The sequence below is a fragment of the Mauremys reevesii genome, linkage group 6 (assembly GCF_016161935.1).
Source record: "Mauremys reevesii isolate NIE-2019 linkage group 6, ASM1616193v1, whole genome shotgun sequence".
Taxonomy (NCBI): domain Eukaryota; kingdom Metazoa; phylum Chordata; order Testudines; family Geoemydidae; genus Mauremys; species Mauremys reevesii.
This window is the reverse complement of record NC_052628.1, coordinates 53,442,999-53,463,999: the sequence shown is the minus strand read 5'-3', so window position 1 is coordinate 53,463,999 and position 21,001 is coordinate 53,442,999. Positions and strand designations below refer to the sequence as shown.

The 21,001-nt window shown below is 39.7% G+C and overlaps 1 protein-coding gene across 28 annotated transcripts in view; it reads left to right on the top strand.

Annotated features, from left to right (window-relative positions):
- MEF2C (myocyte enhancer factor 2C) overlaps positions 1–21,001 on the top strand; it is a 155,095-nt gene that overhangs the window by 107,578 nt on the left and 26,516 nt on the right. For 23 of the 28 annotated variants that reach the window (XM_039543985.1, XM_039544009.1, XM_039544005.1 and 20 more), the window contains 3 exons: positions 5,724–5,867; positions 12,843–13,029; positions 14,279–14,326. In XM_039543985.1, the coding sequence (XP_039399919.1) occupies positions 5,724–5,867; positions 12,843–13,029; positions 14,279–14,326 (379 nt within the window). Of the gene's footprint in view, positions 1–5,723; positions 5,868–5,929; positions 6,068–12,842; positions 13,030–14,278; positions 14,327–21,001 lie in introns of all 28 variants that reach the window. The other 5 variants (XM_039544010.1, XM_039544006.1, XM_039544002.1 and 2 more) reach the window with 1 other exon arrangement.

The window sequence follows — 21,001 nt, the reverse complement described above, 5'->3', positions numbered from 1 at the left end:
CCTTCTGGAGTTCCCCTGGTGCTTTGTGACTTCATCACCGACAACATGGGCCAGTGCCTAAATGATATAGCCTGGCCCCAGGAAAACAAAATAATTCTGCCTTGCCTGTGATGTGTCAAAACACCATGCTTCATTTTGGTTGGATAGCCCTTGTTTATTAGACTGGCACATTACTAGAACCTGAATAGAATAGAACAGAGTCCACAGTAAATTACAAATATGTAGAAACCCTCTGCCCTGAGGAGCTAATAATCCAATGTGCATGTAGACCTGACAGCAGTTGGTAGTTCAGAAGCCAAGAGGAACAGATACTATTGGCAAGGTTCACCATATTATTTGGTTCCACAAAAAGTGTGATTAGAATAGGTATGCGGAGGAGGAGAGGGTAATCACTTGGCACACAAAAGTGGGAGGCAGTTCCAAGCGTAGGTGGTTGGCGTATTGCTATGAAAAGAATGCTCGTATGCATTAGTTTAAAAGAAGAGGACAGAGGATGTACGTAAAGACTAGACAATGGTTTGCCTTTGGCACGTAGGTGAAAATAACATAGTAAGAGTTTAATGTGTGGTTATTGAAATACAGCTATATTTGCATAGCTCTGTAACTTGTTTCAAAGAGACCTTAAACCACACAAGCATTTTATAATTTATACCACAAAGGTGAGAAATTTTCCATTTTGGGTGTTTGTATAAAGTTGTTTGTCTGGAGCAGATTAGGTGACAGTAAGAGTAACAGTGTGCTATTTGATTCTCCGAAACATACAATTAAAATACATTAGTGCCAGCATACTAGTTTCTGTTCACTATTAAAAGCAAAAAACCCCAAATCCTACATAAATGGAACATAAAATTTGAGATTTAATCGCACAGAAGTTGGGGAATTCGGATGGACAGTTCCCTTAACCCTTTCTCTTTGTGCTTATCATTTCACTAATGTCTTTCATTACATGATTGCACCACAAATCGTATGGTATCAAAAATTTCATCATAATGTATATGAGAAAGGGGACTGAGTGAAGGTTGACTTCACTTTACATTTCCTGACAATGCTTTTGTTGCAATAGATGTTCAGATGAATCTAGCACATGGTTTAAATATGTGTGTCCTGTTCTTTCAAGGGCCTCCGTGAATGTAATTGGCCTTTTTGAAGTGGCTGTTTCAATAGGGCAGTTCAAAATATGAAAGCATTACAACTGATTACTGTCTACCTCTCCAGGTAGACTAAATAGCCATCAGGAGCAGAAGGGGGTTCAAACCACTTGTCACTGATAGCTTGAAGGTTTCCCATGGCCACATACAGGAAAGGGAGGGAAAATGGAGAGCGCTCAGGTTGTTGTTGTTTTTCTGACAGCTCAATATAATTTACCAGAATTACAACTGGATGGGTAGTCCCGGTTGGTAATGGGAGTATCAGATAAGGAACACTTGGGGGGGACTCCTTCCAGAATCTATCACAGGAGTGGGAATTAGTGGGTTCTACATTTGGCCATTCAGGGAGTCTTGCTTGTATGAAGGTTTAAGTCCTTACACAGGAAGAGTCCATCATGGGAGCACCGTACTCAATATCACACAAAGGAAAGTGGCTGCTGGTCCAGTAGTAGATTAGTAGGTCATTGGGACCAGAGCAAAGAAATCAGCTGAATCTATGTGGAAAAGCTGAATTGTTAGTTGCATAAAGTCAGGCCCTGTTACTTTTCATTCCTATCTTTCATGTAAAGTGTTTTCTCTGCAATTTGCATAGTTGACATAACAAGTGGAGCTTGGCTCTCTCCAGAACAAATGTATCTGCAGCATCTCAAGCCCTAGAAGGCGGTGGATACTGGCTCCCCAGCACACTGTATTGAGAAGAAAAGTCAGTCCACTGCAGAAGGGTAAAAGAAAACAAAAAGCAATGCAAAAGAGAATTATGGAGCTGGCTGAAGGAGGGGAGCTCAGGCACACAAATCCACAACTCACTGTTCTGGCCTTCTCCTCTTCCCCTTCCAGCTAAATTAATGCTACTGCAGAATTACGAGAATCTTCCCTACTAGCATGTTGCTTTATAAGCTTTTAGGTTGTAGTGTCTATACGCTGCCCTGGTAGAGTAAGAACTGGCTGATAGTACAGTATTTTTTGAAACAGCTGTAAACTTGTAATGTAATGAAGGTAAAACTGTTTGTGCCACATTCACAGCATGGTAGTTAGCACAATGTCAGCACTTCCCTTTTCAGAAGTTTATAGTGCAGGGTTTAGACTAAATTGTTGTCATATGAGATTTCAGCCAAGGAAGTTTTCCTTTAACAGTTTTGTTGTTAAAATGCCCTGGTTGTTTTTTGGATTATTGGAATGCAAACTAAAAGAGATGTTAATTGCTTGGGAAAAGTGGTGCTTCCATAGCACAAAATGACTTGTTTTCTTTTTTTAAATAATTTATAATTTAGTTTGGGATTCTCCGTAATATAATCCAATCTACAATTGTTTAATTTCATCCTATAAAAAATTCCCTAAATGGAACTTGTGCAAACTAGCTAATCACCAGGATGATGTCAGAGGACTGGCCAATTTCCAGTGTTTGGGGAAGGATACTAGGGTTTAACAAGAAAGAGGGAAGGTACCTGGCCACTGAAAGGCTGTGTCATGTCATGCCTCTGGCCTGCTGTGAGTCCCAAATGGCCCCAATTATCCCATGTTGAGAACCATCCTCCCATTTTTAGTCTGTCCTTTTGGTATATCTTTTCTCCCCCAGCTGCTGGGTTCAACCCCCATACTCAGGTCAAACAATAGCAGAGAGCAGGTGACAGAGTGGAGACTGGGGAAGAGAAGTTTACATGGAATCTAGAACAGCTCTGCACTAGGAGGCTTGTTGGGAGATGCAGGAATTGGAATAAGATAAGTGAGTCCCCGTCCAGAGATCATGAGAGGTGTGGGCTGGTAGGTGTACAGAGATGGTATATTTTTGGAGATGAGAAGAGAAAGAATGAATCAGAGCAGGAAAGAGAGTATGTATTGTGTTGGGGAGCTTGAGACAATGGGAGAGATGCTCAGGACCATTATGTTTGTCTGGAGTACCACAGTGCAGAATGCTGAAGATGAGCTTACTCACTCCTGATATATGTGCCTGTAGCTGCCGGCAGCTGTTGCCTCACACACTGCAAGCCATCAGAAACACCTTTCTTGTGGCTATGGACCTCTGGTGGCCCTGTCAGCCAGAGCTCTAGCCTAGTGGGCTAGGTTGCAATCCTGTCTAGTTCTTTCACATCACAGGGCAGGATTTAGCCCTTAATTTATAAAAGACTAAAGTTTAATTTGTGGGGACTAGAAGCAAGAAAATCTTTGATGATCTTTGTCCAACCCATTATACAAAAACTTGTGCTTCAAGTGAGCGTTAGTGAAAATTTGTGGCCACCACTTTTCAGTCAGTTGTGATGGCTACTGTAACCCTCATGCACTGTGCTTCCTTTCAAATGTTAATGTTTTTTCTAAATGTTTTTTATTTTATATTATGAAAAAATTGAAATTATGATATTAGGCTGGAATCCACTCCCTTGACAAAGACTGGTGCAAGGCCCTTTATGCCAGTGACCCCACTCTTCCCTTACCCGCTGTATTTTTGCATTTGAAGATGGCTATGGGAAGGAAGCAGAATATTTCTGCTCACCATAGACATGAGCACCATGCCAGCTTTGAGTAAGCCAGCATGCAGAGGGCATTGGGGATGAGTTGGGGAGGGGACACTAGTCTGAGCACACATCCGATCACATGAAACCCCGCTACAGGGGCATAGAGGGGTAGGGAACATTTTTCTAGCTGGGGAGGGCTGGATTATAGTCCCGAAGCCTGCTCGTCTGTTAAGGGTGGAATCTTGTCCCACACATTGCCACTTGCACAAAGAGCCTGATCCCAAGTCACTTGACGTCAATGGGAATCTTTTCATGACTTATATGGGTTTGAATCAGGCCCGAAATCTGTTCACTTAGGCTTTGTGCAATGTCCATAGAGAGCTGAATTTCACCCTTGGTGCAAAAAATTCTGTCCTAAGATCCTTATAGTGGATCTCGTCACCAGTACATTGCACATGTATAGAGAATTCCTGTTTTATATGAAGAGCCGAGTCAAGACTCACTGTTGCACTCAGAAAGGAGAATTTCACTCTTAATGTCTCTAGTTATTTATAGTAAACACAGCAAACAACAAACATTTCAGTTTTTAGTCAGTCCTTTTCCTTCCCATTGGCATGGCTCAGCTTCTTGTCAATGATAAGTTGCTGGTTTGATGGAGCTGGAAATGGCTGTAGGTCTCTGCTAAAATGCAATACAAGAACTCTGACATTCTAAGATTGGGATATAGTTATTATGAGAATCAAAATATAAAATAATGATCTATTCTAATAGCAGAGGGTAATACAAAAGGTAATAATGCACCAGATCACTGCCATAGTCAAAAAGACCTCGGGGATTCTGACTGTTCCAGCTGGAGCAGAGATGAAGGCACTCTGAGAAACCAAAGAAAACAGTTGTTCCTGCAGTGAGCGTCCTCTCCTGATCACATGGGTCAAGTTCAGCCAATTAGCAACATGAGAATACCAGGTGCCTCTCCCTCTCCCCCAAGGAACAGGTTTAAATGCAAAATGCACCACAAGTTGCTGCCTGATAATGTTTGTGGGTATCCAAATGGAAGACTTTTGCAAACCTTTTGCTCTAGGGACTGTTGAAGCAAAATCTGAGCAAACCTATGAAGGCTGGTTTTGTGTATTCTTGCTTTTGCAGTTCATATGGATCTGGTTCTGACATATTTTCAATTTAATCTGGCAAGAGACTCTTTCCTGATGATCCATCCAGGTCAACCAATTAACAAAAAATATCTGAGGCAAGGCATTCATGCTAAATTGTTAGTTGCTGACTTGGTTGTGTAATGTTTGATGTTTTTTGTCTCCATTACTTAGCTCGTTGATGATGTTCAGAGTTATGAAGGTTGCCTGGAGCGGCTGAACCTTAAACTCACATGTTTTGACTTTTCAGTCAGCATCTGTTTTAACAGCGTATTTCCCTGTATATTAAATTTCAACACTTCATATCAGTGGCACTGTAATTAGAGTCAACAAAAAGCAAACATGATGCCTAGAAGCTCTTAATCAGAGCAGCATAAGCAATGTCCTCTTCTCCTTTGTCCTATCAAGAGTAAGGAGTGGCAGGGCACCATTAGTGTCATCCTTTATGTCAAATTCAAATTAAGGATTTAATTAAATGCTCTTCCTTCTTCTGTCAAGATCACAGATTCTTAAATCCATGTGCAATGTTTGCATTTCTTCCTTCTGTTCCTTTTTTTTGAGGGGTGGGGGGAACATTACAATACTCCAATTTAAATGAACTCTTGTTTCGATGTCTCTAGTCATACATTTGAAATGCATAAATATGTTATGTGTTGAAACTAATTGCACATTGTACATCTTAAACATGATCAGTTACAGTGGGAAGTATGTATTATAGCACAAGACACTTTATCAGATTGCTTATTCCCATAGTTTATTGACTGATTCTGATTTCAGAAGGAAGAGGTCAGAATGGTTGCCCATTTGCCACTGGCACACGCTCTATAGCGTTGACCTGGCGGATCTGTATTCACTTTCTTTGCCTAATGGCAAATGTAGCAGCCTCCAACTACAGGGCAGTTTGCAGCAATGTAACACCCCTGAATCTCTCTTGCAGCCTGTGTCAAGGTTTGAACTTTCCAAATTATGTATTTCAGACATTGAGAAAGAAAGGACTTAATGGCTGTGACAGTCCAGACCCCGATGCAGACGATTCAGTAGGTCACAGCCCTGAGTCTGAGGACAAGTACAGGAAACTTAATGAAGATATTGATCTAATGATCAGCAGGCAAAGATTGTGTGTAAGTACTCTGAGCTCCTTTCATTTTTTTTTTACTTTTTGATATTTCTCTGAACCTGGCAGGCATTGAACAAGAAAGAAAACAAAGGCTGTGAAAGCCCCGATCCTGACTCCTCTTACGCTCTCACCCCACGCACTGAAGAAAAATACAAAAAAATTAATGAAGAATTTGATAATATGATCAAGAGCCATAAAATACCTGTAAGTACCAAAGGTTAGATGGCTGTCTGCTGATAACTGCTGCAGTAACATATCTTAACCCTTTCAGTTCTGAATTCTTATTGAGAGTATTTAAGCTAGAAACAGGCTTTAATGGCCCTCCCATAGAATCAAATAGAAAAAAATCACAAACATATTTTTTCTCTTGAATTCTCTGCATTTGACACATAGTCAAAACCTCCTATAGGTGAAACCTACGGAAGGAAGTGAAATATACATATATACATTATATTCACTTGATTTACAGAACTGTTTACCACACCACTTGCCCAAATTATATCTAGAAAATAACGATGGAAATCTTTCTTTGTGGATAGGCTAACAAACCCACAGAATACTTTCTGTGGTGATATAGAAAAAATGATGTAGAACTGAAATTCTTATATATATAGTTGCTAATGTATTTTGTACATGTCACTTCAGTTCTTAAGCCTCAATGCTAAATTCAGTTACAGCACTGAAGGGTTACAGCTAATTGCTCGCTGCAGAGAAACAGCCTGCATGAGAGCCTAATGGTAGGATTCAGACATGTTTGTGTGCTGGGGTGATTTTACAGCTTTATCAGAGGATTTGCTTTGACCTCATCAGCATTTCTTTTAATGCTTTAACATGAGCTAAATTTTGTTTTAACCAAGTCAAAATTTCTAACAGTCAGTCATATGCCTTGCCAGATACGTAAGAGAAATAACTCTGCATGTGCTATTTTGTTTGTACACACATACAGAAAAAAAGTAAGTATTGTAACTGTTTAATAACATTACACTGGTGATACAAACTGACAAAAGTTCAGAAATTCATGATTAAATCCAATACACCTTGTATAAGAAAGAGAAGCAAGCTGTATAAATAGAATAAAAGCGTATATAACTTAATGTACAGCCCCATTTTTAACCAGTTTCAAGCAAGCATCTGAATTTGCACATCAGTGTTTGCACATACTGTTGATTGCACCTCCAAAAGTGAGAATGCAGCCATCTTGCATGTGCAAAACCTAAATGTGTACATGCAAATAGGAGGGCTGGATACCAATAGCTTTTTATGTCCCCCAAAATATAGGCCTCTTTTGCAGTCACAATTCGTTGCACATGCAAAAGCTGATGTCCAAACTGGAGAAACATTTGTCCTTAAGAATTTTGTGATTCTTCTTTCACAACTTAAATATTGTTTCAACTAATTCTTGGATAAAGAATTTTTCATATGAGTTAAGGAAAACTTGTATGAGCTGTTCTGGTATCTCTGGTAAAATCATGTTTTGGCAAATCTTTAGAAAATAAATATTTATCCAAGAGACCAGAATAGCTTTAAATTGAACAAATATTCATTTAGAACACATTGTTAAAAATGTTAAAAATGTTAGGGTGTATGAAACATTTAATTGAATACATATACACTTTATATTTCCTTCCCTCCTTCCCCACCTTCCTATTTCCTCTCCTCTGTCTAATTCTATTTGTCAGCAAGAGAGCTTTGAAACTGCTACCATGATTTTGCTAAAAGACTTGACACAGATCTTTTTGGTAAAGTGATGGTTTCAATTTATTGAGTCAGTTATTAACTCAGATCTCTAGTCCTTTACCTGGTAAAAATCCTGCTCACTGCAGTCCCTTTCCACTTTCAGATGATGGATACTAGTTGATCAAACCCCCAGGTGACAGAGGCCTTGATCAAATGGGATTTGATTCCAGAAACCAAAATCCCTCAAGTAATTCATTCCTCATGTACAGAACTGAGTTTCACATGCTCCTTGAGAGGCTGTGATCTCATGTGCTACTTGGTTTTGTTATTCCAAAGGACTATATCTCTAACTGCTAAACTTTTTGAAATCCTAAAAAATTCACTCTTGGCTGGGTGTCGATCCTGGCAGCTTTTTAACTCTCTACAAGCGTAGGCAACAGTGACCAAGAGAGATCCTCACTAGAGCAGGTAAAAACACAGGACAATATTTTCTTACAAAAGTGTCCCAAAAATTTTGTCTATTTTTTTCATCAAAATTTTGAAGAAAAAATTTACCACCAGCTCTCCTCCTGCATTATAGTCCCAGCTCAGCCATTAACTACTTCTTTGGCTAAACTTCTTTCTGCTGCAGTTTCCTAAACTTCATGTTAGATATAATATTACTTACCTACCTCCCAAAGATGTTGTGAGGTTCAGTTTATTAGTTTTTGTGAAATGGCTTTGAGATGGTCTGAGGAAAGGTGCTATAGAATCGCAGGTGTTACCATGATTATATATATGGCAGGATTCTGACATGTCCTGATGTGGATGCTCAGGAGGAAGACCCTCAAGGAGTCTCACTCCTCCAGTGCACGCACTACACAAAGCTCTGACACAGTTGCAGTCCTACAAGTCCAAGGATGGCTCCCTCTATGCACACGAGGGACACCCCCTCTCCACAAATGATTCAATTCTCACCCTCCACAGTGGTCTGCAGAGCAGGACCAGCATGCAGGAGATACATCCTCTGAAACAAAATAGCAGCAGATAGTCTTCCTTTGTACAGTGGGAAGCGCCATCCCTCCCAGTGAAAGCCAATGTCTAATAGGCCTGATGGAGTTCATAGCTAATCCATAACAGAGATTTGTAAATATGAGGCCAGATCTTCAGCTGGTGTAAATCAGCATAGTTCCAGTGAATTCAGTGGAGCTCCAGAAATTTCTATCAGCTGAGGAAGTGGCCTACAAAAGGCAAGCAGGAAGGTGGGAAAAGGAGCAAAATAGGGGAGGATGGGTGGAAGGGGAGTGAAAACAAGTCAAACCATTTAATCATGGCTTAGAAAAATGTATGGTAGAGGTTAGGCCTGCTCCTGGACTTGTAATTAAACAAAAATACTGCAGATGAAAAGAAACTTGGCTTTTCCTCTTAATGAAACAGGCCAATAATATTTCCATAGAATATTTTGGGGATGCGTATTTATATGATTCTAAAACATCTGATGATAATTATATATTTATTTGTAGTTATTAGAAGAGTGCTGAAAGCATATGGGACAGAAATAGTCCACTAGAAAGCAGCTATGAATCTCTCTCTCTCTGAATGTATGTAGTGGTAAGTCCTGGTTGAAACTGGCAAAAAAAAAATTAGCAAAATTTAGCACAAGAAATTGTGACCATAATTTCTAGCTCAATGTGTGATTTCACCTGTTTGAAATTTCACATCAAATTAATACACAATTTGATTATGGAAAGAAGACCGGGCAAAGTAGAGCAATATGCAAAAAGTCACCCACATGTTTGCAATATATCATACGCACAGATGCACATCAGTTCAGGCTGAAATAATGATGCCATGCAATGTTCGCATCCTTGTTTCACCTCCATAAGTGGTGTGGGGATCTGTACCAGGTCCGGCACAACCCAGCCAAGAAAATTTGTGACTGTAAACAGAGTTTTAGGCAGCCAGAACCAGAGAAACAAATTTGAAGCTGGTTGTTATTGGTTCTGCAGTGTAGTATTATACAGCCAGCCTTGATGCCCAGGAGGACCACACAGTTTACCCAACTCATTATTGATTTTTATGTCCCATATATTTTGACTGCAGAAGGAATAAAACAAAATTCCAGCATTAACATAGCCAAACTGCATATAAAAGCACCAAGTAAACAACCTAACCATAGCCAAACTGCATGCAAAGTGTGCTGTAAACTAGCCCTACAGTATCCAAACTACATAAAAGCATGCTAAGGCAGCCGCAATATGTACATCCAGTAATGAGGGATATGAATTCTGCAGCTCATCTAAGAATGCCTTTAGAGAATGACAAAAGAGGACCTAATAATTGCTTTGGCAATGCTCATATGTTTCAGTGATAATTAGTCTGTACAGTAGTATAGTAGCCATAGTAATAGCAGCAGTCAGGATTGGGGACCCATTGTGCAGAACAGAGACAATCCCTGCCTTGAGGGGCTTGCAGTCTAAAGACACAAATGGACAAAGTGCAGGAGATGAGGATACAAGCAAATGAATCTGGTGAAGAATTGGCACAGTGTTGTTAGTCATATTTCTCGCTGGGTGTTTATTTTAATTGGGAGGAGAGATAGGGATTAAGAGGATAGGAAAGGAAAAAACGGGAAGCGGAATGGACACTGCTCATTAGCTGTATAGCCATGATCAGCAGCCTGTGCTTTGTCTGCATCATGGCAAAGGTGACGCACACAGGATCATTCTGCATACTCAGTGGGTAAAATTCTCAATTGTGGGAGGGCACATGCAAGCCCAAAAAGCATTGCTTGGCCCCTACAGAGCTGGAAAAGTGGGCAGATTGAGCCTGTAGGGGAATTGCCACACCTCCGAAACATGCTGCCAGGATAGGGGGCTCCTAGTCAACTCATTAGGAGTAGACTGGAAGTGTAGCTAATGGATCCACCTTGACATGGATTCAGTGGGCCAAAACATTTTGGAAAGACAGCAGCCATCAATGTGACACATAGGCTGAAATAGCTGTTGAAGAGAGGCTAATCTTGCAGCCTAATGGCTTGCCTCTGTGCTGTGGAGGGTGGATTCCATTTTAGGAAGTTCCCCATGCAAATTGCTGTTATTTTGGCTTTGTGCCAGGAGGGATGAATTTCACCCATTGTGTTTCTAAACATATCTACCTGCTTATATACTGTTTTGAATTATCTACTATGTATGTGTTTCCAAGGAATCGGGCCTACAGTCATAACACACTCTAAAATGCTAATCCGTGTTGTGTGTGTTGAAAACTTCCTTTTGCAGAAAAATTCGACATGTAGGCAAAGTTTTGGTTATTAACATAACAATTCAGGTTAGGGTGCTGCACAGAGAAAGCGCCTTTATCCGTTATCGTTTTCAGTATATATTTATTGTATCTCTTTTTTATTTATGGAATACAAGCTATCTAATACAATTCAGGGGCCAGATACAGAATGTAGTACAGCATACAGTTTTGCTTCTTGTCCACTAAACAAAAGGAGAAGGATATTCCTCAAAATAGTTCTCTCTTCCCCACGGACTTAAACCACCTCACTGAACAAACTCTTCAGAAAATTGACCATTAGGGACAAAAGACTTCAGCTCCGTTGTAGCAAAGAGCAAGTTAGTTCCAGAGTCAAGGGCTCTCCACTGAGAATGCTCTGCCAGCTGGCCCTAGACTCTTAATCTGGGGTCAGTTAGCTCGAGTACCCCAGCTGCCCTCAGCTGTCATGGCAGCATGAGGGGAGAGAGACAGTCTTTTTCAAGCCAGGACCCTAGCCACAGACAGTGTTAGAGAACAAAATTAACACCTTGAATTATACCTGGAATCTGGAGGTACTCATGTAACACGTCCTTTGCATCCTGCCCTGAATTGAAATCTTGCTGTGCACTATTATTCAGTGGTAAGTAAAATGATTCCTGTATATTTAGGGCTGAATTATACTTCCCCTGAGAGGTGAGACAAGGGCAAAGGGAGCGTAAGGCAGCCATAATGTGACTGCTGCTCTAGTACACAAAGCAGGGCATTTAGCCAGCACTGCCTGGAGAACTGAATAGCCAGCCCCAGAGGATGCATTTATGGGTGGGACATGGGCAAGGCTATGTATCCCCTGTCCAGCACAGCTGGATCGTTGCACTATGGACATCTCTCATCACAGTGCCTCCAGGTCCCAGGTCTGTATTACCAGCCCCAAGCATTCCAAGAACTTGAGTCAGACCCCACCAAAATTCATGAAATTTAAAAAAAAACCAATACATTTGGGGTTCCTTTTAATTGCTTCTGGTTTTTGAACCTTTAGGGTGCACTCAGGTCACATTTTCAAGTTTTTCTCTGCAACCAAGAGGACTGAAAACTCGTTATTTTTTTAAGAAACAAAAGCTGGAATTCTCACATATTCACATAATTCCAGAACCTTAGGGTTCAAGAAAACAAGCAAGACTCGGGAGAAAATCATGAGAATTGGCAACACTAGATTGTGCCTTTTAAATGTCTAATAAATGCCTCTTGGCACTGCCACTCAGGCACTGCACCTTGTCTCCTTCTTCCATGCTGTTTAGAGTCATAAGAGGCATAATTTGGCCCAATTTGCTTCATTTAAAGGGATCCTTCAGGATGAAAATAACTGTGTGTGTGTATATATATATGGATGTTACTTTTAAATGAAGATAAAAGCATAATGAAAAGGTACTACAAAAAAAGAACTGTCAGTTAAGGATCCTGGATATGTATATTTTACACTATGCTTTGATATGTCCTTGGGGAACACTTTGTTTCTTTAAAGCCCATTCCAGACTAAGGAAAAACTTTTTAAAAAAAGTAATTCAGTTGTTTGTGCCTTTAACATGATTCTGGTTGCTAAAGCAACACATGCTGAAACTAAAGCTTTCTCCCTTGCATTCCATCCCTTCTCATTTTTCTCCATGCAATGAAGTCATCATAATCATGTACCTTTGATCTTACAGTCATCTGTGACACCAGATTAAGATATCACAAATGAACAATTATGACTTCACTGAATGGAAGAGAAAGAAAATGAAGCCTAATGAAGAGGGGCTTTGTTTTAAACAAAGTGAAAAAAAAAACCTTCCAATACTCACAAAGAAGATTTACAAGCTGCAGGAAAGGAATATTGAATCATGATTTGTAAAGCCATTTGTAAAAGCCTTTCTTAGTGCCTTAAATTCTTCTCTTGATTGTTAAGGTGGTTTTTTTTTATGTTTTAACCACCAGTTACAAAATATTTGAACTAAATATAGAGTAACTGTACTTGAAGACTGTTGTGCTTCTGTACTATTCTTGTCTTTGTTTCCCTTTTTTGCTTGTACAGGCTGTTCCACCACCCAACTTTGAGATGCCAGTTTCTATCCCAGTGTCCAACCACAACAGTTTGGTGTACAGTAACCCAGTCAGCTCACTGGGTAACCCCAACCTTTTGCCACTGGCCCACCCTTCTTTGCAGAGAAATAGCATGTCTCCTGGTGTGACACATCGGCCTCCAAGTGCAGGAAACACAGGTAGGCTCTGTTAAATCCCATTTCTTTCAATGTTCTTTATTATCAGAATACCAGTGCATCTTCTGTCACTTTAAACTGTACTCAGAAAAGCAGGATTTTCTTTTACCAGTCATAACAGGTTGCCCAAAATTGCTGTGTTAAAAAATCAAAGAAAAAGCCTAAGAGGTTTCTAACCCAGATATATAAAATAAAATAAAACCCTGAAAATAATGTTCTGGAAACATCTGAGTATTGTTTAAGAATGAAGGAAATCAATAAAGGATGAAAGGCAGACAATTTGCTCTTACATAAAAAGGCAGCTGATCTACTTGTGTCATGCAAAAAGCCACTGCACTGTTTTTCATAAGCTTGAAAAATTAAGTGTGATCAGGACAACCTTATCTTCTAAAGTAAAATAGGCCTCTAATACTTAAACAACAGTTAAGAGGCTAAATATAAGATTTGTGATTCTGTATGTATTCATAAGCTCATTGATTGGTAAATGGTAGGCCACCTCCAAGCTGAAGTGTATAAACAAAAGGTTGCTTTCCATGCTGGTGATGATTCAGGGTCACCTCTGAGCAGGATAAATGGGGATTAGGATCATTCACTCAGTCTGGCTGAAGCAACGTCAGCCTTAAGCATTCAGAGTTCAAAGAACCATACAAGGTCTCCAGCCCAAGGAAAAAAGTAAATAAATAAATCTAGAGAATGAATGTCTGCAAAAGGAACAAGAATATTATAATCAAGAGTTACACAAATATGTTACAATCATTCTTTACCATTAATGTGTTCATAGAGCTACTTGCAATATGTCATTGCCTGGCACCAACCTGATGCAGAATTATCACCTTTGGCTTTTCTAAAGCAATTAACAATGAAATAATTATTTTTTCAAATAATCCAGTATCATCAGACCAAGTCTGATTTTTTTTAAATAAAAGGATGCTTCTTAGACTATGTCAGCTTGAAAAAAATTCTGGAAAGTGTCAGCTTCTATAAAGTGTCAGCTACTCCACATATTTTTGTGTTTGCATGACATCATGACACAAATATTGTTAGCTGTAAAACCTTACAAAGGGCATTTTGCAGTTTTAAGATTATGGGCTTGATCCAACGCCCGCTGAAGTCAATTAAAAGATGTCCAGGAACTTCAGTGGACATTGGAACGGATCATCTGAGAGTAAACATGTTAATATTGTTTAAAATGTTTGACCTTTGTGGTTTATTTTAGCCATTATCATTTTGACTATTTTATTTGCACCCCTAGGTGGTCTGATGGGTGGGGACCTCACAACCGGTGCAGGCACCAGTGCAGGTAAAGAGAAGAGCATTTTATGTTGCGTAATATTATTTTGTATTGTGCACCACAACAGATCATTACCATGGGCTTGGTCTTAAAATAACTGTATGCTTAGAATAGGACTTTCAAAAGAGCTCAGCTCTGCCAAGTCAATGGGAGTTCTACCATCAACTTCAATGGGAGCAAAATTAGGCCACCATTGAGAATACCACTCCCTTAATAGATTTCCATGTACAAAGTGTCCTCAAGCTTTTCCTTTTAACCTAAAGCTTTTCTGTAAAAATCTTTAGGCCCAGTCACACAGCCCTTATTCTGCCAAATCTCCCTTCGAAGTCAAGGGGTGAAATCCCAATCCTATTGAAATCAATGGGAGTTTTGCCATTCACTTCAATGGGCCAGGATTTTGCCCAGTGAGTATAAACTTGAGTAAAGACTGTAGGACTTGGTCTCTTATGAGGACCTAGATTCAAAAAAGCACTTAAGCACATGTTTCATTTTAATCATATGCTTAACTCGACCCCTATTCAACAAAGCACTTCAGCATCTACTAAGTTAAACACTTGCCATTTGTACTGATTTTGAGCTACAAAAATTGCAATGAAACAGGAGTAAATGAAACATTTACTTAATTGCTTTATAGAATCAAAGATTAACAGACAAGGAATTTTCAAAAGACTTTAGGAGATCCAGGCATAGAAAAATATTGGATCCAATTGATTTAAATTGGAGCTATGCCTGGTAAGGACTGCAATATCAGAGTGATGTTGCTTTTATGTTGTAGGAACTTCTCCCGGGCTCAGTAAATGCTGCAGTATACTACCAGGACAGTGATGCTGCATTATCATGAGTACCATACACCAGTGGTAGCAATATTTGGTGGTACATATTCTGAAGCTCTACTCTCTTACACTATATCATTAGGGTACTTACCCAGAGTACTAGATATAATATTTTGTTTTTGCCCCCCTGACTTCTCCCAACTTGCCTCAGGCCACTCCTTTTTCTTTTTTTCTTTTTCATGTTGTTACATACAAATATATCACAGATTTTGCATGCTGGATATGTTCTGAAATTGAAACAGCACAGCAGTGGACCAAGTAGGCATTTTCAACTGGCACTGCAGCTTGGAGAGGTCATTTTGTATTACCGTATGACTACAGCATGCAGAACACATGAACATATGGATCTTAGCCATTAGTCTCTCCTATTCTCACAAAACCCATGCTAGAAAATTACAATTTTCTTATTAGCTATTGGTATTTTGAATAAATGCAGCTAAAAAAGATTCATTTTGGTGATGTTTGATGGTTTCATGTCATACCCTTTTTTGACCATGTACATGATTGAAGCTTCAGGCACCACAGCCATGAAACTCAGAGAGGAAGTTTGATTGCCCTATTAATGAGCTCCCTCTACTGGCCTGTTAAGACATGTCATGGTAGCACCATCATTGGCTTGCCTGTTCTTTTCGTTCTTACAAAGGTGCTGGGAAGCAGTAAGGAGGGCAGTGTTTCATTCGAAAAATGTTTGTGTCTACTAAAGTGATTGCTGTTCTAAATGTATAGTTGGCTTTGTCATTCTTGGTGCTCATTAAAATCTATACACATTTTACAGTCTAAAGAAGACACACTCAACACACTAAGTATAGGGACCATGCTTTTTTAATGTGTATTTTTCTTTTAAGTTAGGTATAATAAAGAGGACAGAATGACCCTTTGAGAATATAGATTGCTTATTCTATTATTACACACTTGGCTTTCAAGCAGTGTATCTTTGGGCTGGTCAATTGATTTCATTCTGTGTAAGAGGGACATTACCAGAAACGCCTCATAAATATTTAATTATATGAATAGTCTTTGTTCTTTATCTGGCAATAAGAGCCAAAAACACCAGTTCAGATATGTGTTCCTCATGTCTTAAATGCAAAGCAGTAGGGGGGATTTGATATAGGGCCGAAGGACGATGAGAGGTCATATATGGTTGAATCGTCTGCCTCAGTAGCTTCATTCAACAATGCCACTATTTTGGAGAGCCTTCTCTCTCATAAGGGTACAGAAGAATAAACATCAAAAGTTCTCTTTGTTAACCATTTTTCAGACAAAACAGAGACCCCAGTGTTTTTTCCATTTGGCATCTTAGATGGTGGCACAATCATGTGGTTTAATTTGTTAGGATTCCTATTTCTTGCCAAATTAGAACTTTATGAATTTGCATTTTTTCTGCACCATCCAAAAATAGCTTATATTCAAAATAATGCACTCCAAGAAGAAGAGCTAAGTTGTTCAAAAGTTTAATTTCAATCACTACAAAATGAAACTATTTTTGATGGGCAACAAAAGGGCACAAGTTTCTGGCATGACTCTAACAAATTACATGATAACTAGAAAATGGGAAACGGAAAAAGCTACTTAAGTTAGTTACATCCATGTTTTGAAAACTATGTTATTTTGTTGGTTTGGATTGTTATGTGTAATAACCCTAAAATCATCCATAGTTTTACTTTGTGAATCAACCCAAGACAAACTTAAGAAGGCTGACTACATTTTTATTATTCTACACAATTAAATACCAATAGTGGTATTTTTAAAGTAAAATCAAGATTACCGTAGGTTTGTTAGAATAAATTTGTTCTTAGTCAAACTCTAGTGGGACAGTTTATGCAGGGTGGGTGCAAGTATGTTTCGCGCCCTAGGCGAAACTTCCACCTTTCCCCCTCCCCCCCCGCCTGAGCCCTGTGGCAGCTCCCCACGCCACCCTCCGCCTTGAGGTGTCCCCTCTCCCCCACAGCAGCTGCTCCCCTCCACCCTGAGGTGCCCCCCCCTGCGGCAGCTCCCCCCGGCCCAGGGAGCCGTGTGGCAGCTCCCCGGCCCAGCTCACGTCTGCTCCGCCTCCTCCCCAAGCACGCCGTCGCCGCTCCAATTCTCCTGCCTCCCAGGCTTGCGGCGCCAATCAGCTGTTTGGCGCCACAAGCCTGGGAGGCAGGAGAAGCAGAGCAGGGCGGCGTGCTCAGGGGAGAAGGCGGAGCAGAGGTCAGCTGGGGCGGGGAGCGGTTCCCCTGCGTGCTGTCCCCCCCCTTACTTGCTGCAGGCGGCCCTCCCTGCGCCCCCCTGCCCCAGCACCCTCCGCCTAAATGCCAACGACTACCGGGGCGGCCGAAGATCCGGCCGCTGCGGTCGCCGCCAAAGGACCCAAAATGTCGCCCCCCAAATGCTAGCGCCCTAGGCGACCACCTAGGTCACCTAATGGGTTGCACCGGCCCTGAGTTTATGTCATGTCATGGGAGGTGGTGGAATCTCCATCCTTAGAGGTTTTTAAAGCCTGGCTTGACAAAGCCCTGGCTGGGATGATTTAGTTGGGATTGGTCCTGCTTTGAGTAGGGGGTTGGACTAGATGACCTCCTGAGGTCTCTTCCAACCCTAATCTTCTATGACTCTATGATTCTTCTATGATTCTTTGTGAGAGTAGCAACTGCCAGCAAAATTAGAGTGAACTTCTCATTTAGTATAGCTGCTAAATTATAAATATATCAATGGCATTGGTGCTATTCTCTTAAACCAGAGATTTTTGAGTGAAAGAAAATAACAAGAACTCTTGGGACTAAACCAGTATGTTGTAAAACGCCTTTAGAGTTACACCTTTCATAGTAACCGCTTAATCAAGTGACATGCTACCTGTTTACATAGTAAAGTATGCAATGTTTTAATTTTTAGGGAGCACATTTACCCTTAAACATAAACCAGTTAAGTTGCAGGGAACTTGACAAGAAACTAATAATGAGACCGAAGTGTTTTTATTGCTGTGCATTATCTGAGCTATAATTTTGTGTAGTGGTTTAACATTGTTGAAAGCCTGACAGAGGCTAAAGATTTCAAATAATTGTTGACTGCTCCTTAAAAACTTAGTGCTACAATTGATTTTGGCAGCCTTTCTTTGCCCATATGTTTTGAGTTCCTGGTTTTCACTACCTCTAAAGTTGAATTATATTTTGCATTTCACACCAGTATTGGGTCTTCATATAAGGAGCACATAGTTTTATGTTGTTTTTAATTTTTCCATTGAATATAACTAGAAAAATATTGTGGGACAAGTTCTGCTCTGTTACACAGGTGTGAATCTGGAATAAGTCCACAGATGCCAGCAGAGTTATTTCATGTTTACACCACTGTAAATAATAATGAAATAGGAGCAGAATTTGACCCTGAACCTTTAACTCTAATCTGAGATTCTCCAAAGGGGTAAGGTTAGCAGTATTTTCAACAAAAATGCCATTTTAACTGTTTCTTTTCTTCTCTCTTTTTTTGTAATTTGTTTTTCTCATTACTGTTTCCTCACTTTCTCCCTCTTAAAGCCAATATCAAAAGAAAAGGGGATACACAATTCAAAAGTAACTAGCAATTTGGGGTGTCAAAAACACTTTAATGGAGACTGATTTTCAAATAGTACTGAGCTCTCTTCTATAAATCCAGCCCCTCTATGGTCACTCAGGTTGGGCACCCAGAAATCGCTAGTCATTTCTGAAAAACTTTTCCTGGTACTTTTAAAAAAACCAATCCCATATTAATCTATGAATCGGCAGGCAGTCAAGCAGGAAGTACTTAAGGAGGCATGTGGTAAAATCCCCTCTTCCAAAAATTAAGTACAGCATACCAGAGGCCATCTCAGTTTTTGCCAGATTGGGTCTTGGATCTCTCTCTCAGCCAATATCATAACTCACTAGTGCTACACTACTGATTTTACTTCACCTAGTCATGATTTTACTTCACTTAGTCCGACTGTGTACAAATGGATTATACATTCTATTACTATTTCATATCAAATAGAAATGTGTGTAGTAGTTATTTTTAATTTCTGAGTCCTCAGGCTGGAAGATTTCTGGACAACACCTTTAAAAAAAATACAATGAAAACAAAGATTTATTTAAAAAAAAAAAAAAGAAGAAGAAGCAATGTGCCCAAATAAGCCTGTGAGCAGGAGAAAAAACAATCAGGTTGGAATTTCTGAAGGTGCCTACCTCCCTTAGGCTCTGGTGAAAATCCAAACTGAAACAATCAACCTAATGCTCAAGGAAACAGATTAAAAGGATTACACATGAATTCTTATCCTTGCCCTACAGATGTGCTTTGGTGAATGTCAATGGGAAAATATTTCCTGGGCCATAAATATGGAATATGTTAAATAAAGAAATGCATTAAAATTATTATTATTATTATTAACATAACCATTTATACTGTAGTATATCTAGAAGCTCCCATCAGATAGGAACCTCTCTGGGGTACATGCTGTATAAATGTATTGTAAACAACAGTACTTGCCCCATAGAGTTTACAGTCTAAAAGAAAGAACATAAGAACGGCCATACTGGTTCATACCAATGGTCCATCTAATCCAGTATCCTGTCTCCAACAATGGCCAGTACCAGAGTTTCAGGGAGACAATGTAGAGCAGGGCAATTTTGGAGAGAAACTTCTCTGTCTTCCTCTGGCAGAGGTTTACGGTTGTCCCAAGCATAGGGTTCCATCCCTGACCATTTTGGCTAATAGCCATTGGTAGACTTGTCCTCCATGGACTAATCGAGTTATTTTTTTAACCCAGCTATACTTTTGGCCATCACAACATCCCAAGGCAATTAGTTCCACAGGTTGCTTGTGTGTTGTGAAAAAAAAAGTATTTCCTCTTGTTTGTATTAAACCCGTTACCTATTAATTTCATTGGGTGACCCTTGGTTTTTTGTATTGTGGGGAAAGATGAATACCATTTCTCTATTCACTTTTTCCATTCCATTCCAGTCACTATTTTATAGAGCTTTCTCATGTCCCTCCCCATTAATAGTCTCTTTTCTAAAATGAACAGCTCTAGCTTTTTTAATCTCTCCTTTCTGGAAGTCATTTCATACCTTTTGATCATCTTTGTTGCCCTTCTCTGAACCATTTCCAGTTCCTTTTTTAGATGGGACAACCAGAACTGGACATAGTATTTCACGTGCGAGTGCACCATGGATTTATGTAATGGCATTATGGTATTTTTCTGTCTTGTTTTCTATCCCTTTCTGTATAGTTCCTAGCATTCTGTTAGCCTTTTTGACTGCTCCTTTGCATTGAGCTGAAGTTTTCAGAGCACTATCCGCAATGACTCTAAGATCTCTTTCATGAGTGGTAATTTAGAATCTATCTATCTATAGTTGGGATTATTTTTTTCAAAGTGCATTGCTTTGCACTTATCAGTGTTGAATTTCATCTGCTATTTTGTTGCTCAGTCACCGAGTTTTGTAAGACCCCTTTGTAACTCTTAGTTTAGTCCAAAGCTGACTGCAATCTTGAAAAATTTTGTATCATCTGTAAACTTTGCCACCTCACTGTTCACTCCCTTTTCCAAATCATTAAGGAATATGTTCAGCAGTACAGGTCCCAGTACAGATCCATGGGGACCTCACTGTTTACTTCTCTCCATTGTGAAAACTGGCCATTTATTATTTCTTATCTTTTAACCAGTTACTGATCCATGAGAGGACCTTCCCTTTTATCCCATGACTACATGTATACAGTCGTTCTGTATACAGTCCATCCGCTTACCGAGATGCATGGTGGATCTTTGGTTAATCTCAAGACCTTTTTACACCATAATTCATTACTTTTTCAATATTGCCAACTTAAAGCATTCAAGAATCATGAGATTGTCTTAAAAACCAGGAGA